This window comes from Myodes glareolus, chromosome 1 (genome assembly GCF_982192425.1).
Source record: "Myodes glareolus chromosome 1, mMyoGla1.1, whole genome shotgun sequence".
Lineage (NCBI taxonomy): Eukaryota > Metazoa > Chordata > Mammalia > Rodentia > Cricetidae > Myodes > Myodes glareolus.
Window position 1 is genome coordinate 28,482,021 of NC_142026.1, and position 26,339 is coordinate 28,508,359.

Below are 26,339 nucleotides of genomic sequence, written 5' to 3' on the forward strand. Positions count from 1 at the left end.
GGGGACGGAGAGCGTCAGTGGGAAAGGCCCTCTCGGAGGAGTCCCGGAGGACAGAATTTTCATTCGTGTTGTTGCCTAGAGTTTGTCCCAGCGGAGCGGTGGCTTGAAATCTTCAGAGGCTTGAGGAGTTTGCTCCCGTCGCCGGGCACACTAGCGGTCTGAGACTGTGGCAGGTTGCTTTGTGCAAGGTGGCAGAAACTACATTTCCCAGCCTTCCAGGGAGTACGCTATCCCAGCTCACCATTAGAAGCCGGGGACTACAAATCCCAGCACATTCTGCGCTCCATCTTTCTAATTTAGGCTCCAGTGTGCCGCGCAGTGTGCGCAAATTTGGAATCCTTCTGTAGGGTTGGTTTCTGAATCCGGTTACTTGAAACCCGGCGGGAGCGTCCTCTTCCTCCCTGGAGACATGACAGCCCACCGACAGTTAACTTCTGTTTACATGGAACTCAGAAGTCTGCAAACCATGGTAAGACTGCAAACAACTAACAAAACCACGTATTAAGCCTTGAAAAATAATAGAACAAAATGACTTCCTCAAACAGTGCTGGTTTATTACTCTGGGGTGCATTTTTACGTGTTTTGCAGGGTTTATGTTGTATTTTTGCTTCAGACTTGGGAGACTAAGGATTGTATACGCAATGTCAGTATAGGAAGACTTAAAAGAATTTACCAATGCAATCACTTTTTATCTTTAGTTTTTAAATATGAGATGAGGACTGGAGAGGCAGAGATTGAACACAGATCACAGCAAGTTCTAGAGTTAGAATTTGGCTTTAAGTCCACTGACCTGCAGTGTGGTCTCTTTGCACTACCCTAGGGAGGTGATATTTTTAGCAACATGACAATGTGATTGCTTTTCTCCTTAATGAGCAGTTTCCCCAACTAGGTTGAAACGCCCAGAGAATAGGTAAGCATTTATTTGGTTGGATTTCCTGAAAGAGGCTGTAGTGTGATAGTGTGATTTCCTCATTCTATATAGGTCTTGGTATTTTGACTTGCTTTTTTTTTGTCATTCAAGTTGACATTTAATATGATTTTTCCAAAAAGTAGATAGAGTTGTTTTAGCCCTCTAGCCCTCTGTTTCTTTAAAGATGCCCATGTCCTTCCTTAGGCCTTCTTTCCTGTTCCTGTTCCCACTATACCTATTTGAACACCCACCCATTTTTTTCCCTTTCAAGTATTTTTTTTTTTAGCTCAGGTACTGAGTAATTGAAAACTATGTCACCGTCATTGGAAGATAGATAACTGTTTAGGGAGTTAAGGAGATTCAAGATAGAATGATAAATGACATAAAAGAAAAGATGTTAGAATGCCACAGAGGATTACCTCTCCGCCGTTTGGTCAAGATCAGGTGGAGAACGCCTTAGAGGTGCAACAGCTGGTAAAACTTTATGGTGGAAGTGACATTTTAATTTAAAGCAGCCGTTTTCAGCGTGTGGGTCACAGTCCCTTTGGTAAATCTCTGTTTTCAAAAATATTTACACTATGCTTTATAACAGTAGCAAAATTACAGTTATAAAATATCAATGAAAATAGTTTTGTGGTTGGGGGTCATTACAGCATGAACTGTATTAATGAACTGAGCCTTTAGGAAGGAAGATTGAGAACCACTGACTTAAGGATGAGATTTTCCCCTCATGTTAAATTTTTTTTTTTCATCTTGAGTTGCCTTTGTTACTGAGATATGCCGCACATTCGGTGAGGAGAAGATATACGCACCCATCAGTACCACTCAAATCAAGATGCAAATCATTTCTAGACCTATCATACCCTTCCCCAATCAGTACTGCATCCCCATGTCTGGAGGTAATCAGTTCTCCTGATTTCATGGCTATTAGATATTTTGTCTGTATTTGACTTTGTGCGTAGATTTCACTTAAATGTGATTGATTACACAGTGTGTATAGTGTATGTCTGGTGTTCTTGTTAATCAGTAGTTTTGTGTTTGTACCATTTTTTTTTCAGTTGGCAAGTTGTACGTATAAACCCCAGAGTTTATCTCCTCTAAAACAGAGGGACATCTGAGTTTGATCATTGACAGGGCTACATTCTGAAGTGAGCATTCCCGTGTGCTTCCTCTGGTGGACATGTTGCACAGATTTTTAGGGAAAAGAGTTGTTAACCTTGTACAATATGCAGGTGGTCAGTGGTAGTAGGTATTGCCAGTTTTCCAGAATGATTGAGAACTGAGGCTTTTGCTTGCTATGTAGGAAAGTTCTAGTTGGTGTTCATTCTCAACACTATGTGTTTGCCGTAAGTCTTTTTAATTTTAGCCATTCTGGCTAAATGTGGCTTTTAGTTAGAATATGCATTCCTGTGTTCTGCTGCTGACCACCTCTTCTGCTTATTTGAATGGGCTTTTTGTCAAGTGCTAAGGCCTTTGCCCACTTTTTGTAATTAGGCATTTGTCTTCCTACTGATTTGTAGTTCTTTATGTAGTCTTAAAGATTTCTTTTTCTGACATATACTTTGCAGGTATCTTTTCCAAGAATGTGGCATGTCTTCATTCCCTTACTATGTCTTTCAAAATATAATTATCTCTTTTGCATACTTGCATCAGTGTTGGGATTGACAGTGCCTAAGGCAAGAGCTTTACTACTCACCTACATTCTATCCCCAGTACAGATGTTAAAAAATTGTTTTAGATTTACTTATATTTTATGTGTGGACTGGAGAGATGGCTCAGCTGTTAAACACTAGGCTCACAGCTAAAAATATTTATCTTATGTGTATGAGTGTTTTGCTTGTATGTATGTGCACCATATGTATGCTTGGTCTCTTTGGATGTCTGAAGAGGGTGTCAGATCCCTTGGAACTGGGCTTATGGATGGTTGTAAACTGCCGTGTGTGTGGTGGGAACTGAACCTGGATATTCTATAAGAGTGATGAGATTTCTTAACTACTACACCGTTTCTCCAGTTCCATTTTTTTTTAAGAGAAAGAGAAAGTTATTAAGTACATTGTAAAGGAGCAGCAGGCTGGGCAATAACTAGAGAACTGCCTATGGCCAGAAATGATTAATTTAATATAATAGAATAGTTTAAGTTTTTTTTTTTTTTGATTTTTTGAGACAGGGTTTCTCTGTAGTTTTTGGTGCCTGTCCTGGAACTAACTCTTGTAGACCAGGCTGGCCTCGAACTCACAGAGATCCGCCTGCCTCTGCCTCCCGAGTGCTGGGATTAAAGGCGTGCGCCACCACCGCCCGGCCCTTTAAGTTTTTTTTAAAGACTGCTTTTTTCCATTGAATTTAAGAAACATTGAGTAGATGGCTAATAGAATTTTTATAGAAATATATGAGAGAAGGACATTGTAAAAATAAAAAGAAGATTGGGAGGAGGGGCACTGGAGAAATCTGCCTGCCTCTGCTTCCTGTTTGCTGGAATTAAAGTCATGTGCCATCATGCCTGACTTCTTCCATGTTTTAACACCAAAAAAAAAAAAAAAATCAAATCAATACCCTCTGCCCAATCTAGTTTTTCTTCCCCAATCTATTTTCTGTGCTTCCAGCTTTTCTCACGGCACTTACTAGCCTGGAGCTCTGTGAGGGCAATAACTTTGCTTTTGTCATCATATAACGATCTGTAATTCCTGCTAGAACACAATAGACACTTAAGGTTATTTATGTGCTTGCAATCTTTGCCTGCATGTATGAATGTGCACCATGTGCATGCCCACAGAGACCAGAAGAGAGCATTGGATTTCTCTGGAACTAGGCTTCCTCTGGGGGGGTGTAAGCTCCCATGTGAGTGTGTGCTGCTCTGTGGGTTCTGAGAACCCAACCTAGCCCTCTGCAGCAGCAAATGCTCTTAACCGCTGAGCCGTCTCTCCAGTCTTCCATCTGCTTATTTGTAAACAGTTTCAGAATAGAGGTTAGGAACATAGTCTTTGGCTTCCGTGAGCCTGGATTCCAACATTGCTACTTACTGACTTCAACTGTTAGCCTTACCGGAAAACGAGAGTATTTTATACAAGTCATCGTTTTATGAGAATCTGGCAAGATAAATATGGACATCTGTCAAATAATAAAAAAAACATAGTTCAATAAATAGTGTGTCAGAATGCCAAGGTAGCCGCAGTTGCCTGAGGGCTCACTTGTAAAGAAAGTTTCAGCCAAAGGGGTGCTTTTTGGCCCAGGATAGCGATGATGACAGCTACTATATAGGCCCTACAATTACCTAGGCCACATTCCTCTCCTCGGGCCCTGTGTTTTACTTGCCTTTTATTCTACTTCTGGGGCTGCAGCTGGTCTCGGACCCTCCTCTCCAGCCGCAATCTCACTCTAGGTGGGAAGTTGTTAAAGCCGAGCAGGAACATTGTGTAGGCGGAACTCGAGTGCAGCGGTGGGAGGCTTCCGGGGGAACAGCACCGGTGACGGGTCGGCGGAGACAGAAAAGCGCCGGACGCCCGGCCGATCATGGAAGCTTGACAACCTGCAAGCAGGCTCTGGGAGGCCGAGACACCGGCGAAGAGGACAGAGAGTCGGAGCGGACAGGTAGGGGACGGCAAGAGGGCAGGTCCCGCTGGTCTTGGCTGGACCTCCTGCTTCGATCCCGCAGGCTTTCCCAAGAAAGCCGATGGCCACGCCGCCCCGCCCCCGTTGCAGGACACCGGGAGGTCCTCACTGTGTGCTGCTGGCTAGGAGCAAGCCCACCAATTCTGACGTCCGCTCTAGCTTGCGACTGTCGTCTTCCACGCGGTAGCTGCCCTCGATGTGCCCCTTCTCATAGAGGCTATTTCCTTTGACCCTTTTTGGCGCTTCAGAGTAGCGCCTTCCCGAGACGGGAATTCATCTCCACTCCGTCCCTAACCATCTCCTCGAGGACCCTCCCACTTCAGAATAAAAACGTCAGTCACCATTTTATTCCATCCACGGTATCCCCGCAGACTTTGATCGTGAGATTGAGATCTTTCAGAGGCACCCGAGTTTCTCTCCATCCCCAATTCTCTTCCCACCCTGCTCCTTCCACTTAGTCTCTTGGCTGAGAGTCCCATCTTTTCGGTTGTGTCTGCTTGGCGGGTGGGGACAATGACCAGGTTTTGTTCCTCATTTTCTAACTTAGTCTTCTTCTCCTCACCTGTCTTCCTTCCCTTCTCCCCTTCTCCTTTTCTTCTTCCCTTCCTCGGCTTTTCTTTTTCTTCCTCAGAACTCTTTGTTTTGTAGTACTTCACCTTTTCTGTTTCTGAGAGGATCTTCTTAGGTAACCCTAAATGAAGCAACATACTTACTTTTCCTAATATCCTGAGAGGGCTCTTCTTTGACTTTTTTTTTTCTTCATTCATACCCACACACCCATGCCCCTTTTCTTTCATTTTGTCACATTCTTCAGTGTGTGTCATTTTTGGAAAACAAATCTTATGTGGGGTTCCTTTAGAGCCCCCACACACTCAGTATATATGCATATACACAATTGATGAACTCTTCTGTACCAAATATCTTGACGATGACAATACAATATCTACATTGGGATTGGGAATTGGAGAAATGGTTCAGCTGTTAAGAGCACTGGCTGCCTAGGCAGTGGTGGTGGCCTACACCTTTAATTCCAACACTTGGAAGGCTGAGAGAGATGGGTCTCTGAGTTTGAGGCCAGTCTGGTCTACAAAGGGAGTTCCAAGACAGCCAGGGCTACAGAGAGAAACCCTGTCTAGAAAAAACAATAAAAGAGTACTGGCTGCTCTTCCAAAGGACCCGAGTTTGATTCCCAGCACCCACATGATGGCTTACAAACCATCTGTAACTCCATTCTCTGGGGACCTGATGCCCTTTTCTGGCTTCTGTGGACACCAGGGATGAACATGGTGTATTCATACCTGCAGGCAAAATGCTCTCATAGATAAAATAAATTAATTAAAAATCAATATCTGCATTGTTCCTTCATATCCTGTTATTAAGATTTTGTACAAGTTCTGGAGTCATGTTTGTTAAAATGTCCATATCAGCAGGAGGCCAAATGCAATTTTTGACTTAAACAATGTATTTTCTAGATTTGAATTGTCTTTTTTCCCCTTTGTTCATCCATTCGTTCTTTCCTTCCTTCCTTTTTTCTTTGAGACAAGGTCTCTGTGTAGCCCTTGATGTCCTGGAACTAGCCCTTGTAGAATAGGCTGAACTCAGACTCAGAGGTCCTACTGCCTCTGCCGAGTACTGGGATTAATGGCAAGTGCCATCACTGCCCGGTTAGATCTTAATTATCATTGCTTAATTTTGTAATTATTTTTCCCACCTTCCTATGCTGAAATGACTTTTTTCCCCCATTGCTGGGCAACCCAGTGCCTTGTATGATATGCTAAGTATTGATTTACTGTGGAGCTCTAAAAATGGGGTTTTTGATTCAATGAAATGTGGCTCTTGTTTTCTCTTTGTTTCTGATATGTGCCTGGCTGTATTTGGGATTCTTCTTTTTTTTAAAAAAATAATTTATTTAATTTTATGTGCATTGGTGTGAGAGTGTCAGATTCCATGGAACTGAGTTACAGACAGGTATGAGCCACCATGTGGGTGCTGGGAATTGAACCTGGTCCTCTGGAAGGGCAGCCAGTGCTCTTAACCATTGAGCCATTTCTTCAGCTCCTGTATGTATGATTCTAATGACACAAAAATTGCCTCTGTGCATGGACAGTATTCGCTGTCTTTTAACTAGAGCCTAGAAATGAGGTAGATAAAAAACGTGTAAACAAACTCCCCTGTGTCCTGGTCAGCTTTAAGGACTTAGAAGATGATGCTTCTGATGGAACAGGTAGGAAAGTGTCTTTTAGATGGTGTGTTTCAGAACAACTTCAGAATTGAGGGCAGAATATCTTTAACTCCAGGGTGAAGTTTGCCCATCTCACAAAGTGGTTATTGTATCTAGATTCAGGGGCTGTTTTATGGAGAGTTGTGAAACTAAAGTGCTCTTGTGTCTGACCCAGCACTCAGTTCACACTTTGAAAAGGTGGTAGAATGACTGACCTGTTTTCCTTTTGGACAGATCTCAAAACCAGAGAATGGCAGGTGAACAGAAGCCCTCAAGCAACCTCCTGGAGCAGTTTATTTTATTAGCCAAGGGTACCAGTGGCTCAGCCCTTACCACTCTCATCAGCCAGGTGCTGGAGGCTCCTGGAGTCTATGTGTTTGGAGAACTGCTGGAGTTGGCCAATGTTCAAGAGGTAACAATAGTTTTCAGACCGTCTTTCTGTCTTCTCTGTGCTATATTCTTCTCATTCTCCAGGTCTCCAGCAAATTTTAACATTGGTACTCTCTTAATTGGAATTGGCGGGGAGGAGATCAAGGATAATGTCTTAGAGCTCTTTTATTCAGTGTTCCCTTAGACTTGGATAAAACCAAATTGTATTGTTCGTTGTCTGAAAGATAGTAAGACAATCCCAATGATCTAGACACAGATAGTGTTTTATTGTTGTAGTCAGTTTTGGTCATTGTACATACTTCCACTGAGCCACATTCCCAGCCAGCCTGACTTTATTTTGTTAATTGTAAGGATTTGTTTGTTTTTTGTTTTTTTCTTTTTCCAAGAGAGGGTTTCTCAGTGTAGCCTTGGCTGTCCTGGAACTCACTTTGTAGACAGGCTGACCTCAAACTCATAGAAATCTGCCTGCTCCTGCTTCCTGAGTGCTGGGATTAAAAGTGTGCATCACCACTGCCTGGCCTAATTGTAAGTTTTTATTTAATGTAACTCTTGCTTGTTATACTTATTCTAAGGTCTGTGAGGGCAGAGTGGTTTAAGCTTACCGTGGCTTCCTTGGGCTGAGTACATAGCCTGACATGTAGTAGACTTTGAGTAAAGATTCAATCAAAGCCGGGCAGTGATGCCACATGCGTTTAATCCCAGCACTCGGGAGGCAGAGGCAGGTGGATCTCTGTGAGTTTCTAGACCAGCCAGGTCTACAGAGCAAGTTCCAGGACAGGCTCCAAAGCTACTCAGAGAAACTCTACAAAACAAACAAACAAACAAACAAACAAAAAGATTCAATCAATAATTTTTTGAGGAAGATTTGAGAGTTAGGCTTTTTGTTTAGTTTAGTTTTGGTTTTTTTGAGATTGACTCTCACGTTTCCTAGGCTGGCCTTGATCCTGTTCCTCCTGCTTCCATCTACCACGTGCTGGAATTACGGGAGTGTGCCTCTGTGCTTGACTAGGCTTGTTTTCCAATAGGAAAGCAGACTAGTTGTAATGTGTTTCTTCAGATTCCTGAATGAACATGCCAAGTAATTTTTTTTATGACTGTTGAGAACTGGCTAAGAAGAAATGGATGAAAAACAAGCTGGCAAGACCTTACAGACTTAGCCAGTCAGAGAAGTTTTGGAGTATCTGCATTAAAGATCTAGCTAACTTTGTAATTGTATGAAAAGTAGGTGCTAGATTCAATGTTCTTTACTGAATCTCTTCTGCTCTGGTCCTGAGACTTGAGGATGTTCATGGTAACTCCAAAGGGCACCTTGAGGCATGTAAGGATGCTAGCATTCTCACATTGGTGCTTATTGGGGCTTAGCGAATCTCCTTTGTCTGCCTACTCTTTCTGTTGTTCCTGTTTGAGCCAGGAATAAACTAGTTGCTTGTCAGCATTCTGAAATTATGGATGCAATTATTGAAACTCTTTTTTAGATAGCTAAAATAGAATAATGTTGTCCCTGTTTTGCTTTGTGGGGTTTGGTAAGTTGGAAGAGATGGTGAGTGTGTGTGTCATTGAGGATTGAACATACAGTGTTCTGCATGCTGAACAGGTGCTCAGCCATTGAACTATGTGCAAGTCTTCCTTTTACTTTTATTTTGAGCCAGGGTCTTGCTGAGGCCCCCAAGCCTGTAGCTCAGCCTGACCTTGAGCTCGTCATCTCTTCCTTTAGCTTTACAAGTGTGAGGGATTATAAGCCTGAGCTGCATTGCAGCTCTTCACATTTTTTTCCCCATGGATGTCATTTTGTCATCCCGTGGCATAAGTGAAATAAATTAATGAACATTTTTATTTGGCTCAGGATGATAACTCTGTTCCAGTATAGCCTTTCTGTCACACCTTACACTATTCTAGTATGACCAGGGTTCACAGTTCATATTTAGTGCTGGAACTTGGAACTAGTCATGCAGTTTGTTCTAGTGGGTGCCACCATACTAAATTGGGGACTGGCAAGATGGCTCAGTGGGTAAAGGTGGCGGCATTTAAGCCTGATGATCTGAGTTTGATCTTTGAGAACCTTCATAAAGGTGGGAGGAGAAAATTAACTCCACAAAGTTGTTCTGTGATCATACACATGTGCACTGCATACATAACCACACATACATGTCATACACATATCATGTACAGCAACAATAAAATACCCAGTTGGTATGTAGACAGGATCACCATACTCTTGAGACACGCTCTCATTCACAGGTTGTTCAGGCTGACTTTGAACTCAGTAGGTAACTGAGAGTGATGTGAGCTCCTGATCCTGCTGTACCCCCTGAGGAGTTACAGGCATGCACCACCACACCCCCTTTATGTAGTGTGGATTGGACCCAGCTCTGTGTGCATGTTAGGCGAGACTCCCAGCCTTCGGTATTTGTTTTAAGTCAGGGGAGAGCCCAAGAAGACTTGATGCTTCTAGTGCATACAGCTTTGTGGTGGTGTGTCTGGCAAAGGGGCAGAGAAAGAGAGGAAGAAACTACTTGAACGTCTTATGTATTGTGCAAAATGTTTTCCCGAGGAAGGAAGAAGGTTCACTTTTGGACTTAAATAGTGTTGTTTAGTTTTCTCCAAGAATCAGAAGTGGAAAGGACCTGAGGAAATACCTAAAAAAATAGTACGGAAGAAATGACCATGACATTTTTGACGTTTGGTCACATGTCCTCTATAGAATATTGTAGTGAAACTGGGCTGTGGTGGCACATGCCTTTAATCCCAGCACTCAGGAGACAGAGACAGGTGGATTTCTGTGAGTTTGAGGCTAGCCTGGTCTACAGGAGCTAGTTCCAGGACAGCCAGTGCTGTTGCACAGAGAAACACTGTCTCGAAAAACCAAAACCAAAACAAACCAAAACCAAAACCAAAAAAAAAGCCTATTGTAGCGATTAGTAGAAATTTGTTTTGTGATAAACTTTTCCTTTCTCAGCTTGCAGAAGGAGCTAATGCTGCGTACTTGCAGTTGCTGAACCTGTTTGCCTATGGAACGTACCCAGATTACATAGGTGAGTTGGCTAAGACCCTGCAGAAGATCTGAAGCCTGTGGTACCTGTCAGCTGTTTGTAGGGTGGTAGAGTTCTAATGTGTGGGTGTGGGCAGGGTAAGCAAGTCTAATTATTGATTTGACCGTATCTCCATCTTCTGTGCTCTGAAGGTAACTTCACAAAAGCATTTTCCTGGTAACCTTTAATGTCCTGGGTGTTAAATGGGGATTTTGTGTGTGTGCACCCGTGAACAGAGGCCTGTATATCTCCCAGATCAGTGTCTTGAGCACTAGTGTTTACAGTTCACTCAGCTAGCAAAATAATCCAGTGGTTTTTTGAGACAGGGTCTTACTATGTAGCTCTGGCTGGTGGCATGGAACTCATACAGAGCAGGTTGGCCTTGAACTCAGAGATATACCACCCTCTGTCTCCTGAGTGCTGGAACTAAAGGCACACTTCATCACTCCTGGCAGTTCAGTATTTTAAATGTTATCAAAAAAAAATTTTGAGGGGTACTGGTGAGATAGCTCAGCAGCTAGAGGCAGATAGGAAGCCTGACTGATGGCTTGGGTTCAATTCCTGGACCCACATGGTGGAAGGAGAGAACTGACCCCTGCAGGTTGTCTCTGACCTCTGCAGTGCACGCTGTGGTATGTGCAGACACACACATACACGCATACACACATTTTTTTAAGAAAAAATTCTTGTTTTGCTTTCTTTGTCTTGTTGAGATAGGGTTATGTGTAGCGTAGGCTGGTCTTGAACTCAAAACTTACCTGCTTCATTCTCTTGAGTGCTGAGATTATAAGAATGAACCACCATACCCAATTTGAATGTTACCAAAATAAGATTACTATATTGAAGAAAATTTGGAAAATAAGAAAACATCATAGACCATGAAGTTACTATTAGCATTATGATGCTAGGTGTTTTTTTTCTCCTTTGTGCTTGTTTGGTGTTATATAGGTGTAATTAGATTGTGTGTGCAGTCTCATACCTTGCCTTTCACAGGTCTTTGTTCAATACATAGTTAGAAGATATTTATTTATTTTTTTAAGTGAGAATCTTACTATGCTGCTCAGACTGACTTCAAACTCTGGCTCCTCCTGCCTCAACCTCCCAATTTCTCATCTTACAGATATGTGCCATCATGTCTACATTCATTTTTACTATTTCATAATAAACCACTATACCACTGCATTCCTAGCTCATTTGAATGTTTTTATTTTAATTCACTTATGTGTTTTTGCTAATTTTTTTCATACAATATATTTTTATCGTATTCTTTCCCCTCCAACTCCTCCCAGATCCTCTCCACCTCCCTACCCAACCAACTTCATGCTTTCTCTCTTTCTCAAAAAGAAAAAATAGAGACCAAAGTAAAAACAATAAGACAAAATAATAAAACAAACAAAAACAAAGCAAAAAAACTCTGAAAAAAATACACCCATGGAGTCCGTTCTGTGTTGTCTCACGACTCCTGGGTATGGGGCCTACCCTGGAGTACAGCTGATATACTCGGTGACACTCCGCTGGAGAAAACTCATTTTCCCTTCCCCAGCAGGTACCAATTACAAATAGCTTCTTGGTTAGGTACGGGACCTTGTGTGTGTTTCCCTTGTCAGTGTTGAGGGTGCGGGATCTTATGTGTGTTTCCCCTGTCAGTGTTGAGGGTGCGGGATCTTGTGTGTGTTTCCCCTCTCAGTGTTGAGGGTGCGGGACCTTGTGTGTGTTTCCCGTCAGTGTTGAGGGTGCGGGACCTTATGTGTGTTTCCCCTGTCAGTGTGGAGGGTGCGGGATCTTGTGTGTGTTTCCCCTGTCAGTGTTGAGGGTGCGGGACCTTATGTGTGTTTCCCCTGTCAGTGTTGAGGGTGCGGGACCTTGTGTGTGTTTCCCTCTCAGTGTTGAGGGTGCGGGACCTTGTGTGTGTTTCCCTCTCAGTGTTGAGGGTGCAGGACCTTGTGTGTGTTTCCCTCTCAGTGTTGAGGGTGCAGGACCTTGTGTGTGTTTCCCTCTCAGTGTTGAGGGTGCAGGACCTTGTGTGTGTTTCCCTCTCAGTGTTGAGGGTGCGGGACCTTGTGTGTGTTTCCCCTGTCAGTGTTGAGGGTGCAGGACCTTGTGTGTGTTTTCCCTCGCAGTGTTGAGGGTGTGGGACCTTGTGTGTGTTTCCCCTGTCAGTGTTGAGGGTGCAGGACCTTGTGTGTGTTTTCCCTGTCAGTGTTGAGGGTGCGGGACCTTGTGTGTTATTCCCCTGTCAGTGTTGAGGGTGCAGGACCTTGTGTGTGTTTTCCCTGTCAGTGTTGAGGGTGCGGGATCTTATGTGTGTTTCCCCTGTCAGTGTTGAGGGTGCGGGATCTTGTGTGTGTTTTCCCTCTCAGTGTTGAGGGTGCGGGACCTTGTGTGTGTTTTCCCTGTCAGTGTTGAGGGTGCGGGACCTTGTGTGTGTTTCCCCTGTCAGTGTTGAGGGTGCAGGACCTTGTGTGTGTTTTCCCTGTCAGTGTTGAGGGTGCGGGATCTTGTGTGTGTTTCCCCTGTCAGTGTTGAGGGTGCGGGACCTTGTGTGTGTTTCCCCTCTCAGTGTTGAGGGTGCGGGACCTTGTGTGTTATTCCCCTGTCAGTGTTGAGGGTGCGGGACCTTGTGTGTGTTTTCCCTGTCAGTGTTGAGGGTGCGGGATCTTGTGTGTGTTTCCCCTGTCAGTGTTGAGGGTGCGGGATCTTGTGTGTGTTTTCCCTCTCAGTGTTGAGGGTGCGGGACCTTATGTGTGTTTCCCCTGTCAGTGTGGAGGGTGCGGGATCTTGTGTGTGTTTTCCCTGTCAGTGTGGAGGGTGCAGGACCTTGTGTGTGTTTTCCCTCTCAGTGTTGAGGGTGCGGGACCTTGTGTGTGTTTCCCCTGTCAGTGTGGAGGGTGCAGGACCTTGTGTGTGTTTTCCCTCTCAGTGTTGAGGGTGCGGGACCTTAAGACGGCTCAGTAGGTGACAGCACTTGCTGTTCAAGGCCGACAACTTCTGTTCAGTTCCTGAAGCCCTAGTAAAAGGAAAGAACTGCTCTGGAAAGTTGCTCTCTGACCTCCACTTGCACACTGTAGCACGACTGTTCTCACACTCACACACACAGTAATAGTAAATAAAATATTAAGAAACATTAGTCAGGAGTGAGGTGCTTGCAGGTTTAAATATTACCTTTATTTCTAAGTACGTCTTTTTGGCTTTCCTAGTTTCATTTTCCTTTCATCTCCTCTCTTCCTTCCGTCTCTTCTTTTGATAGTATAAAAGTATTCTGGGGCCCAAGACTCCCGCTCCTGTTTCCTTGGTATTCCTCCTCTCTCACTGGCCACTTCTACTTATTCTGTGTTGCTGTCAGATTGAACTGTTTGCCACTTCTGGTACATGACATTTCTCTGACCTGCTCTTTGTTCTGTGGAGTATATTTTGTCACTGTCTAAGGAGGCAGCATTGCCCAGATTCTGGAACCACCTGCATTAGATTCTAGATCCACTTCTACTAGTTGTGTCTTTTAGCAAATTAAATGATCACGTGTGTGCCTCAGTTTCCATGTCTGTACAATGAGAGTAATTATATAAGTCTTGTTTGTTTTGTTTTGTTTTATTTTTTGAGACAGAGTTTCTTTGTGTAGCCCTGGCTATCCTGGCACTTGCTCTGTAGACCAGGCTGGCCTCACAGAGATCCTCCTGTCTCTGCCTCCCAGTACTTTTACAAGTCTTTAGGCTAAATATTTTCAGGATTTAGAATTTGGCGAACTTAAAAAGGTAACGTGGGGCTGGAGAGGTAGTAGTAGAGCACGTGTTGCTTCTGCAGAGGACTGGAGGTTAGTTCTCAGCACCCACATCAGGCAGCCCAGCTCCTTATAACTCCAGTTCTAGGAGTCTAGTGCTTCTGGCTCTAAAGGCACCTGTCCACATATGCAGATACCCACATATAGACATACTCACGTAATTAAAAATAATAAAAATATTTTTAAAGAAAAGTAGTGTGGGCCAGGTGGTGGTGTTGCACGCCTTTAATCCCAGCGCTTGGGAGGCAGAGACAGGATGGTCTCAGTGGGTCCGAGGCCAGCCTGGTTTAAAAAGTGAATTCCAGGACAGCCAGGGCTGTTACACAGAGAAACCCTGTCTTGAAAACCAGAAGAAAGGTAATGTGATATATGTGCCTTTTTCTGTAATCTTATGGGATGTGGGCAACAAAACAGATGAATAGTCACAAATAGGATAAAAAACTAATATAGATTTAAGGGAGGAATTGTTGTTTGATGTCTTTCAACATTATGCTTAAGAAAAAAAATCCAGCCAGATGGTAGTGGTACACTCCTTTAATCCCATCACTTTGGGAGGCAGAGGCAGGTGATCTCTGAGTCTAGTCTAGCCTGGTCTACAGAGTGAGTTACAGGATAGCCAGGACTACATGGAGAAACCCTGTCTCAAAAAACCAAAAATCAGACAAAACATAATTTAGTGTTTTGGACTCCAGAATTATGGTCAAGGAGGTTGAGGACATTTGAAGTCTTCTCTCCTGAAGTGTTGTGAGGGTGAGCTGCATGTGTACATGTGTAAATGGATCTAGCTGTGTGCTCTGTCATGTGTAGCTGCTACTGTGACCATTGATGTAATTACTAAAATTGTGCTCACCCCTCAAGGTTCATCTCAAACTCTTCTTCCATGAAAACTTCATTTTTGTGGTTTTGCACTTTCCAAATGAGATTGTTCTCTCTTTCTCTGTCCCCTTTTTTTCTTCTTTTCTTCCTTTATTCTCTTCTTTTGTCTTCTTCATCCTCATAACTATCTCTTCTGGTAGTTTTACCTTTGGATTTGTAGCTATTGCAACATCAGTTGTAAGACAGGCTGGACATGGTGACTTGTAGCATGAGGACCGGCTTGTTGGGGTATCTGTTCCCACCCGGTACCCCACAGTCAGCAAGTCCCAGAGAAAATCAATCACACAGAGATCTCTATAAGTTATAAAGCTGATTGGCCCATTAGATCAGGCTACTTATTAGCTCTTATAACTTATGTTACCCCATTATCCTTATCTACGTTAGCCACACGGCTCAGTACCTTTCTCAGCTGGGCAGGTTACATCCTGCCTCTTTGGTGGTCTGTGCAGGAATGGCAGAGGGACTTCCTCCTTCCTAGCCTTCTCCTGTTCTCATCGCCCCGCCTATACTTCCTATCTGGTTGACCCACCTATACTTCCTGCCTGGCCAATTAGCGTTTTATTAAAATACATGATTGACAGAATACAGATAATTCTCCCACACCAGTGACTTACACCTGTAATCCCAGCACTTGAGAGGCAGAGGCAAAAACAGGTGGATTAGGAAATCAAGGTCCTCCTTCACTACATAATGCGTGTCAGGTCAGCCTATGTTACCTAAAATCCTGTCTCAACCCCTTTTCCCTCAAAAAGTCAACAATAAAACAAAACAAAACAAACCTGAGGACACATCCAGGATTATTGAATTGTGTACTCCACATAGTTGGTGCTTCTTGAGTTGTGTGGTTCAGCTCCCAACAAAGCCCAGAGTTTTATTCATCCTCGACTCTCTGATTCTCCTTGTAAGACATGTGCATTGCGCATAAATGCTCGATGAAGGTTTGTTGAACTTCATTGAGTTTCACAAGGGGCACCAACACTATTCCATTAAGATAGTTGGTCATGTCATTTTGTTTGTTCATGTCTGGCTTTCATACTAAATTCCTCTCTTTGCTTTCTGGAAGCACATGGTCTTCCAGAGAAGGTAGGGGCTGCTGATGGAGAGTGTAAGTGCACAGTCTTGACAGTGTTCTAGTAGTGGATGTGGTGGGGGAGTTGATGAGCTTATCATAAAAATAAATCCTAATTTTATTTTGTGTCTTGATTCTTGTGGTGGGTGGGACCGAGCAGCCAACAAGGAGAGCCTGCCAGAACTGAGCGCAGCTCAGCAGAACAAGCTGAAACATCTTACCATCGTGAGTTTGGCATCAAGAATGAAGGTACTGTCCCAAACCTTTTCTGTCTTCATCTGAACCCCGGCTCAGGTGTCTTATTGCCATTAGTGAAAGAACTTGCAGCTAGTAATATCCTAAATGCACGAAATGTACTTGGCAGATAAAAAGATAGCAACTAAAATGTGTGGACAGACACTCCCCATTCTGTTTTGGAAAAGCAAGCCCAGCAATGACTGATTCATCATGTCTCTCTTCTGGGATGCTATGGGGCTTCATGCAGGGGAAGCCGTTGCCAGGTTAAGAGGAGCCTGCTACCTAAATGCTCTTAAAAGGTATCTTTTTGACTTTTTAAAATTTTTTTATGATTTATTTATCTTTATTTTATGTTCATTGGTGTGAAGGTGTCAGATCCCCTGGAACTGGATTTTCAGACAGTTGTGAGCTGCCATGTGGGTGCTAGGAATTGTACCCGGGTCCTCTTGAAGAGCAGTCAGTGCTCTTAACCACTGAGCCATTTCTCCAGCTCCCTTTTGACTGTTTTTGTTACGTGATATCGACCCTCACTATGTGGTCAAGGCTATCGAACTCACTATGTAGCACAGGTTGACCTCACAATCATGGCAATCCTCCTGCCTCAGCTTCCCACATGCTAGGTTACATGTGTGTCACACCATACCTAGCCTTAGTAAGGATTTTACAGCAAGTTAATAGCTTCCTGATTCCCTAGTGCACTAAATTGATTGCACTCATGCTGGAGGAAAGGCTTGCTGTGTTGGGCTGAGTGGAGTTTTACTGGTTTGTGATACTGGGGATTGAATTTAAGGCTGTGCATATGAGGCAAATACTTTCTGTCATTGAGCCACACCACTAGTCCAGAGAGATACATTTCTTTTGTTTCATTTTGTTTTGTTTTGCTTTCCTTTCCTTTCTCTCTCTCTCTCCCTCTCTCCGTTCCTCCCTCCCTCCTTCCCTCCCTCCCTCCCTCCCTCCCTCCCTTCTTTCTTTCCCTTCTTTCCTCCCTCCCTCCTTCCTTTCTTCACTCCTTCCTTCCTTTCTTTCTCTTTTTTCTTTATTTCTTTCTCTTTCTCTCTTTCTCTGTCTCTTTTTCTCTCCTTCCCCCTTTCTTTTCCTTCTCTTCTCTTCTCTTCTCCCCTCCCCTCCCCTCCCCTCCCCCCCCTCCCCTCCCCTCCCCTCCCCTCCCCTCCCCTCCCCTCCTCTCCTCTCTTTCTATAAAGGGTTTCTCTGTATAGCCCTGGCTGTCCTGAAACTTTGATCTGTAAACTAGGCTGACCTCAAACTCAAAAAGCTCCACTTACCTCTGCCTCCTGAGTGTTGGGATTAAAGGTGTGCTCCTGCCTGGCAAGATAGATACCTGTTCTGTTTTTCTTTGGGATTTTCAGGGTAAACTGCATTAATTGATTTTTTCCTTATCTGCTAACTTTGTGTTTATTTAATTTTCATATGCCAACGTTAGGACCTATCCTGTCAAATTCCACCACATATAACTGCTGGTTCTCTGCCTCAGCCAATTTAGAAGAAGCCTTGCAGCCAGTAGCTTACAGCTTTTAACAGAGAAGGGCCAGACTCCATTAATTTGTAGTTGGTTTTGGCTTACTTCCTGCTTAGCAGTGTCTTTCTGTGAGAGTATGTCTGTGATAAGTTTGCTTTTCTCCTCTGTAACTAAGAGTTGCGTGTTTGTTCCTTGATTGTCTTTTCAGTTGTTAAATCACAGATTAGATTTCTGGTCGCCAGCCTCGTATTTCAGGTGGAAAGCTCCTCTTCCCCTTTTCATCCTTTCCTCCCTCTCTCTTGTTCTGGAGATTAAACTCCGGGGTTGGAACTCAGCGCCTGTGCATGTTTGTCTGGTGCTCCGCCACTGTGCTGTCCTCGTGGCCTAGTCGGCCCTACTTTCCAGGGTAATCGGGGCACAAGGACCCTTCTCTTTTCCTAGTCATGGACCTCTTAAGCATGGTAAAGAGTAGGAAGACTGTCTTCTTCTCCTCCTCCTCTTCTTTTCCGAGACAGAGTTTCTCTGTAGCTTTGGAGCTTATCCTGGAACTAGCTCTTGTAGACCAGGCTGACCACAAACTCACAGAGATCCGCCTGCCTCTGCCTCTTGAGTGCTGGGATTGTGCGTCACCGACACTTGGCCAGGAGTAGGAAGACTGTTTTCTTCTCTCGAGGCCTATCATTTTATACCCATCCATTACCCCTAGAGAGCATGCTTTAATCTATCAGAAACCCTTCCTTGCTGTGTTTCTCTTCTGTATTCACCTTCCACTTGCCTGTTTCTCCTTTATTTCTAAACTAGTTCTGATATCTCAGGGTTTATAGAATACATATGTTTAGATACTCTCTTTTTTTAGTATGAAGGGCTGTTATTGGAGATTTGATGTAGGTTATAAGAATTTGAGAAACAAGCACAAACTTCAGGATCAACTGTGAACTGCCCAGCTCTACTGGCCGCTGTAGGTAGTAGATGTGCTAGCCTGCGAGGCGATTGGTTTTTGTTGTTGTTGTTGTTGGTGGTGGTGGTGTGTATGTTTTGTTATTTTGTTTTGCTATGCCTCTACTGGGTAAGCCATCTATTCAGTGTCTGGGATCTGTTGAAGACTTTGCTTAGAATGCTGAATGGCTGCAAGCTTCAAAGCGTCCATAAGGTGGCAGCGTATCAAATACTGAGTATTTCTCTTTCCTGTGGAAGGAGTGTTTAGCATCTCTCAGAGGATGGGTGTGGAAGTGGAGAGCAGAGAGCTAGGAAGGTGCTTCCTTGGGTGCTGTGGATCTTGTTTGGGTGTCACAGGTTCCACAGTTTATCCATCTCCTATTGTCTTAGATATTGATGATTACCACTGGCCTGCATTGTCTAAGCACAGAGAGACAGCTATTGCCTTGTGGGTAATACTTGAATTTTTTTGTCTTTTTTGCAGTGCTTGCCAAGTGGTTTTTCTAACTGTCATGTGTCCTGTCCACAGTGTATCCCCTACTCTGTGCTGCTGAAGGACCTGGAGATGAGGAATCTCCGGGAACTAGAAGACCTTATTATTGAGGCTGTCTACACTGACATCATCCAGGGCAAGCTGGACCAGCGAAACCAGCTGCTAGAAGTGGATTTCTGCATTGGCCGTGACATCCGAAAGAAAGATATCAACAATATTGTCAAGACCTTGCACGAGTGGTGAGGCTGGGAAATGGAGGGGAGCTTCTAGTATGCCCTTTGTGTCTCTCTTTATAAAATTGTGACTTTCAGAAGTCAGCCAAAGGTTTGTGGTAGGCCTTGGGGCAGCCAGGAAACTGAGGCCCTAGGACACAGAGACTGAAAGTGGGGCTTCATTTCTAATTACAGCTTTGTGGCATTAGGCATCATTTCAGGCTTCCTTGGCCTGAGTTGTAAAACTGACTTTAAATGCAGCAGCGCTGTTTAGCAGTTGGCCATAAAATACTCATGTGGAGATGCAGGTAGGATCTCTGCATCCTGGCTGTGTGGCACTGAGTCTGTACCTTCCGAACATAAACTCAGTTTGGCCAAGCTCAGGAAGTAATGTTCGTTAGTAGCACGTTAAGCTAGTTAGTGCTGGTGGAATGTCGTGAGGGCTGTAGTAAATGGCTTTTGTGACTTGGAACATAGGTGTATAGCATAGGTCACAATTGTCTGAGTGGTACACGCCTATAATCTCAGCTCTTGGTGCTGAGGCGGAAGGATTATGAGTTGGAGGCCAGTTGGAGACTCTTAATTCCCAACCAACCTCTTGCCCAAAAAAGAAAGTGAATTTAGAAAAAGAACTGGGACTTAGAGATATAGTTTTATTTTAGTAGAATTTGATGTTTGCAAAAGTGATTACATGTTCTGCAAGGATTTGCTGTGAGTTTGAAATGATTTGGAGCTTATAAAGCCAGAGCTTCTTAGGGAATCGTGAGGAAGTTTGGAGGGAGAGAACATTATTGGAAGTGGGGAGAATCCTATATAGCTCACAGCATGCTGTATGTCGTTAGGCAGAGTGGACAGCTTTGTGCTGGGAGATAGGGAACCTTGCTTTGTTTTGTTTTTGTTTTGGGGACAGGGACTTGTTCTCTAATCCAGGGAACTATGTGTCCCAGGTTAGAGGGATATGTGGTTTAGATCAAATTTAAGATTTGCCCTAAACTCTGATTTGCCCAACTCTGCCTCCCAAGTGTGACCACACCCAGATTTTTCTTCTTTTAAGATTTATTTATTAGTGGTACACCCCTTTAATCCCAGTACTCAGAAGACCAAGGCAGGCAGATCTCTGTGAGTTGGAAGCCAGACTGGTCTACAGAGTGAGTTCCAGAATAGTCAGGATTACACAGAGAAATATATGCATACACCTTTTCTGGCCCAAGAAAGAATGTATTCATTTTTATTTTATAAATGTCTTACTTGCATGTGTAGAAGTACACTGTGTTTAGCTGGTGCCTGTAGATGTCAGAAGGAGGTATCAGAGAGCTGGAATTATGGATGGATGTGAGCTTGTTCGTGGATGCTGAGAACTGAACTTGGATCCTCTGTAAGAGCATCAAGTGTACTAACCACGGAGCCATCACTTCAGCCACTGAAAGAGACTCTCAGAACTCCTATTTAGATGTTAGAGGTCAATTAGAAACAGAGTTAGTGTCCTGAGAGAGAGCACAAATGCGGCAAAATGTTGACCATATTGAGTAGTAGTGGGTAGTATGTGAATATTCATTATATTGCTTTTCCAAAATGTTTTTATTTATTTATTTATTTTTTTTTGTTTTTTGTTTTTAAAATACTACAGACTGGACACTTTATTTATTTATTTATTATGTATACAATATTCTTTCTGTGTGTATTCCTGCAGGCCAGAAGAGGGCACCAGATCTCCTTACAGATGGTTGTGAGCCACCATGTGGTTGCTGGGAATTGAACTCAGGACCTTTGGAAGAGCAGGCAATGCTCTTAACCTCTGAGCCATCTCTCCAGCCCTAAATGTTTTTATTTTTGAAACAGGATCTCAGTTTGTATACTTGGCTGGTGTTGACCAGTCTAACCTTGAACTCAGGCCTGCCTTTGCCTCTGCTTCCTGAGTGCTGGGATTAAAGGCTTGTGTCACCAAGCCCAAAAGTGAGAAGTTGTTGATAAGTAGGAAATAACTTCAAATTCTGAGGAAAAAGGCAATCTCTAAAATAGCGTGTGTTTAGAAAATGTATTTTTTTCTGTTGTAGAAAGGGATCAGCCAGGGTTACCTGTAGAGTTTGTCCCTCCTCCTGTCTTAGTCTGTACCACTGTTTCTTATGGGCTGCGAAGACTGGAAGCTAGAGCTGTGTTCCAGGAAACTCCCCCAGCCCACTGTGTCTGTGAACTTGTCTGGAAGGAGAGAGGGACTGGTGCTGGGCCTCCGGAGGCACTCAGGCACTCAGGGCTGGCATTTCCATTGCAGGTGTGACGGCTGTGAGGCAGTTCTGTTGGGCATTGAACAGCAAGTTCTGAGAGCCAACCAGTACAAAGAGAACCACCACCGGACTCAGCAGCAGGTGGAGGCAGAGGTAAAGAGACGGGGACATTTGTTCCTCTCTTAGGGTGTGCCAAAATATGAATTTGCAGTGTTTTTGTCTTTGTCATGTGCTTTCCTGTGAATGCAACAAATAGCCCTTAAACACGTCTGGGGTTTGGTGCTGGAAGGTAGGGATGTGGCCGAGACTGAGCAGCTTAGATTATAGAACATGTAATTCTCTGGTGTATGCACACTTTGCAGCTGCTGAAGAAAAGAAATGGTGATGATGTGTTTTCAAAATGGATAGAAGGGAGCTGGAAAGATAGGTCAGCAGTTAAGTGGATTCACCGCTCTTGCAGAGGGCCTGGATTTGGCTCTCTGCAGCCACATGGTAGCTCATAGTCACCTGGAACTCCAGTTCCAGGGGATCCAGTGCCTTCTTCTAGCCTCCATGGCTCATCCATGTCCATGTACACAGACGTATGCCCAGGCTCACTCACATATAAAATAATAAACACTAAAAAGTACTGAAATTTGAAAGAAATATAAGGACAGGGCAAGGTCACCTCTTTCTTTCTTTCTTATATTTTTTATGGTTTATTTAACTTTATTTTATGTGCATTGGTGTGAAGGTGTCAGATCTGCTGGAACTGGATCTTCAGACAGTTGTGAGCTGCAATTTGGGTGCTGGGAATTGAACCCGGGTCCTCTGGAAGAGCAGTCAGTGCTCTTAACCACTGAGCCATCTCTCCAGCCCCGGCCACCTCTTTCATACCAGTTAATCTGTTAACCAATTGCTTTCTAGGACACTTAGAGCAGATTGATGTGGGGAGAGAGAGGGCAGAGCTCAGCACCTTGGTTCATGATCTGGTGTCAGGAGCAGGTGCTCATCCCCTGGCTGAGCTGTGCTTCAGGTGCTTACGGCATCCTCGCCTGAACATAACACATACCTACAAAGAACAGAGGTGATCCTGTCACAGCCTCCTTGTGTGGTTACTTCTCTTATGCTTGGCTCAGATTTACAATCATTTTTGTCAATTGAGTAGGTGAAATATATTTTTTTTCCATTTGTCCTTAAATTACATTGCTGTTCAGAGGGGAGAAACTTGATGTTTTCCTTTCAAATCTTAGAACAACAACTTTCTGGTGAGTTGTGCCTTCCAGAGCCTCCCTCCGAGTTCAGTCAACCCTATGACAAACTGCCTGAGAAGTTTCTCGTTTTAGCCTTTTATAGGAATAACATTATTTAGATGTAGTTTGGCGTACCTGGAGGAGACGTAATACAGCAGTAGTGTTCCACGGCTTCGCAGTGCCCCTGAGCAGCACTCTGGAGGGAGAGGAATGTGGCTGCAGCATCACGAAGCCTCCCTTCATCGCATTTGCTTTCGGAATGTATTTTTCTTTATATTTAAATGTGCCTGTGTGTGGTGTTCTGTGGAATATTAATATATAGCTATTGTTATACATTCACAAAATAGGCTGTGTTCCCCTCATGTGGGTAATAGAACAAGAGTAAGCGCAATTTTTTATTGTGGAGAAAATCCCTCAGGAGTTCAGTTGTTACAGTGTGCTAAAACCATGCCTCCTGGGTACCTCAGAGCACAATTCTCACCATCTCTCACATCTCCACAGATTTTCCTGTGGGCTTGATTTTGTTTGCTCTTTTTGCTTTTACTTGCTCTCTAAAGTCCACCCCAGGCTGGCTTCAAGCTTTCTGTCCCCCTGCCTCGGCCTCTGGAGTACCGGGACTATAATTACCTATCACCACACCTGCCTGTCTCTTGCACTGCCCTGAGTTCTCCCCTGTCCCCTCCCCCTGGGGAACTCTTCTGTCTCTTGCTTGTCTTTAGGGTCTCTGATCTGATAGTACCAGGCTACATTTTGTTAACAGGTGCACCCACTGGGAAGTTCCTGATGCCTTTGAAAAGCTCTGCCAACTCTAGGTTCCCTGAGTGGGGTGGGGCAGAGGCAGCCTCTAAGCCAGTTCCTTGAGGAACAAAGCCTGAAGGGCCCTTGTCAGATTTAGGTCAAAGAAGACGCACTTGTGGGAGTACTTGCTATCAAATGGGTGTGAAAGATGGGGTGCAGATGATTGGGTACCTTAAAGTCTTTGAGACTAAAGACCTGCCTGGGAGGCCTTTCTTGAGTCCTGGACATGGGCATCTGCACTCAGTTCGGCACTGCCTGGCAGAAGCACTCATTGTCATTGTCTATCTTTCTGCCACCTCCTTTCCTCCCGTTGTGTGTAGATTTGTAGTTACCGGTGCACAGGCCTGTGGATGCATGAGTTTGTGCAGGCACATAGATGCCGGCAAACCAGGTCAGGTTGACTGGTCAGTGAGGATTAGGGATCTGTCTCTGCCACCTGAGCCCTGGGACTGTAAATGTCTTCTGCTATGCTTGGCATTTTGTATATGTGTTCTAGAATCAAAATCAGGTCCTGTACTTGCAAGGTATGCCCTTTGCTGACTGTGTTATCTCAGCCAACTAGGTGAACTTTTTAAAGGAGTTGTAATTTTTATTAAAAGACTATTTATCTATCAATCTACTTACTTATTTTTTAGACATGGTCTCACTATGTAGTCTTGGCTAGCCTAGAGCTCACTGTGTAGACCAGTTCAGGGCTGGCCTTGAACTCACATAGAGCTGCCTACCCCCATCTCCCCAGTGTTAGGATTATGTGCCATCATGTCTGGCTAAAGACATTTAAAAAAGATTTTGTTTATGTGTATATTGTGTGCCTGTATGAGTATATACCATATATAGTTGGGTGCCTGAGGAGGCCAGAAGAGGTTGTCAGATCCTCTGTAACTATGGGATGTTATGAGTTGCCAGATGTGGGTGCTGGGAACTGAACTAAGGATCTCTTGTTGCTCCAGCAAGAGCAACAAGTGCTCTTAACTGTTGAGCCATCGCTCAAACCCCAATCTGAAGAAACTTTTGAGCTTCACTAAGATGTATCCCCAAATCTATCCATCCACAAATCCTGAAAAACATTGAAATCTGAAACACTGCAGGTTCAAGTCATTCCAGACACTGGATACTCAGCCTGTACAGTGATAATGATTCAGTATGAAACTTACATCCATTTGATTTGGAAAGTCCAGTCTAAGGACATCCTTCACAGATGCTCCCAGTGTGCAGAGGTAAACGAAGGCTGTTTATATCAAACACTGGTTCTTAAAGTAGAAACGTGTGGGCTGGGGAGATGGCTCAGCAGGTAGGGGTGTTTGCTGCTCTTCCAGAGGACTCACAACTACCTGTAACTCCAGCTCCAGGGAAGCCGATGCCCTCTTCTGGCCTCTGGGGCCATCTTTCCAGCTCCTAGTTCCACATTTTTTGCTGAACTCATTTCCAATTTCATTTATGAACAGCCTGTGTGTCTTCCTCTGGGTTTCTGAATATCATTTTAGATTTTGTTGCAGAGGATTTGGGCCACGTCTTTAGGTGGTCCTTAGAGTGAGAACAGGACTTGGTGAGTTTCAGGTTTGTATGTACAGGTAGGACACACAAGTTCTGTTTCTCCTTCCAGGTTAGCAACATCAAGAAGACACTCAAAGCAACAGCATCCTCCTCAGCTCAGGAAATGGAACAGCAACTGGCTGAACGAGAGTGTCCCCCTCATACTGAGCAGAGGCAGCCAACTAAGAAGATGTCCAAAGTGAAAGGTCTGGTCTCCAGCCGCCACTAGGGCCGGCTGGGGCAGCTGGCACTCACCAGGCCTGGGTCAGGTGGGGAGGGGACACCCAGGCCCTATTGCTCCCCTCTCTAGCTGCAGTGAGTTCCAGACCTGCCCACCCCTCACCAGTACCTCCCCATCCATTGGTACCATTGCGGAAAATGATTGCTCCTCCTTCGCCTCCTTTCCTAGTTGTTCCCTTCAGACTCAGGGGCTCAGCGGATGCCATCCTAACAGGGTCCGACACTGCCCAGCTTCCCTCCAGGGGTTCCTTGTCTCTGTGTATGGGCTCCCCCCACCCCCAGTTGTTCTCTTGCTCCATGTCATTTTGTCAGGCTGGTCCTAAGCTGGAGGCAGTTTACCCAGCCCCGAGGGATGACTGTGGAGGAGGCTCCTCTCTGAGTGAAGAGGGGGCCGTGCTTCTCTAGCCCCACGTACCACAGTACCCACAATGGTGCAGGTGTCTCTAGTCAGGTAGCCACGTTGTTCCCCCTCCTGCCTTACCCCTGTTGGCAGTGCCAGTTCAGGCCGTGGAGGGATGTGGTGCTGGGCTCTGTTTACTAACCCTTTGGGTTTTCAACCTCTTCAGCCCAGCCAGGATCTCTCCTCAAGTTGGGAGCTCTGGGCTGACTAACCTCTGGTATCTGAGTATGAGTGGAGGGTGCTTGGGGTCTGTGGGTGGCAGAGGTGTTTCTCCTGCTTGGTGTCCTCTGCTGGCCACTCCTCCTGCTGTCCCTGACTACTCAGCCTTGATATGGCACCTAGGCCCAGCTGCCCACTGGGATTGTCTGCCAACATTTGCTCTCCCGAGATCTTTCATGCCTCCTGGCTGTCCCTGGGGGTAGGAATGGTGGTGCCGAAGCCCCTCAGATTGGTGAAGGACCATTGCTGCTTCTTTCTCCTTCCTTCCTGCCCCTCCTTGGCTGGCAATCCAGAGCCCTCTGATGACATACTCCTGACCAGAGAAAAGGACTTGACGAGACTTTCTGAACTTGAACAGTTTCAGGTTATATTTTAATTTTTTTTTTGTACAGGTTGATTCTAATACATTTCAACATGCTTTTTTCTCCCTTTGTGTCAATATTTGTTATAGTCTAATCGCCGGG

General features: G+C 44.5%; 1 protein-coding gene across 2 annotated transcripts; it reads left to right on the forward strand.

The window, feature by feature from the left end:
* On the forward strand, positions 1-26,302 carry Cops7b (COP9 signalosome subunit 7B). 2 transcript variants are annotated; one of them, XM_085697227.2, is made up of 7 exons: positions 1-469; positions 6,972-7,149; positions 10,084-10,159; positions 16,037-16,125; positions 19,056-19,258; positions 21,501-21,606; positions 25,087-26,302. In XM_085697227.2, exons 2-7 carry the CDS (start codon positions 6,988-6,990, stop codon positions 25,243-25,245), a joined length of 795 nt encoding a protein of 264 aa, XP_085553353.1. In that variant the 5' UTR covers positions 1-469; positions 6,972-6,987; the 3' UTR covers positions 25,246-26,302. The 2 variants fall into 2 exon arrangements, with proteins under 2 accessions (XP_085553353.1, XP_085553346.1); XM_085697220.2 differs by lacking the exon at positions 1-469 and adding an exon at positions 4,363-4,495.
* Positions 26,303-26,339: the final 37 nt, after the last annotated feature.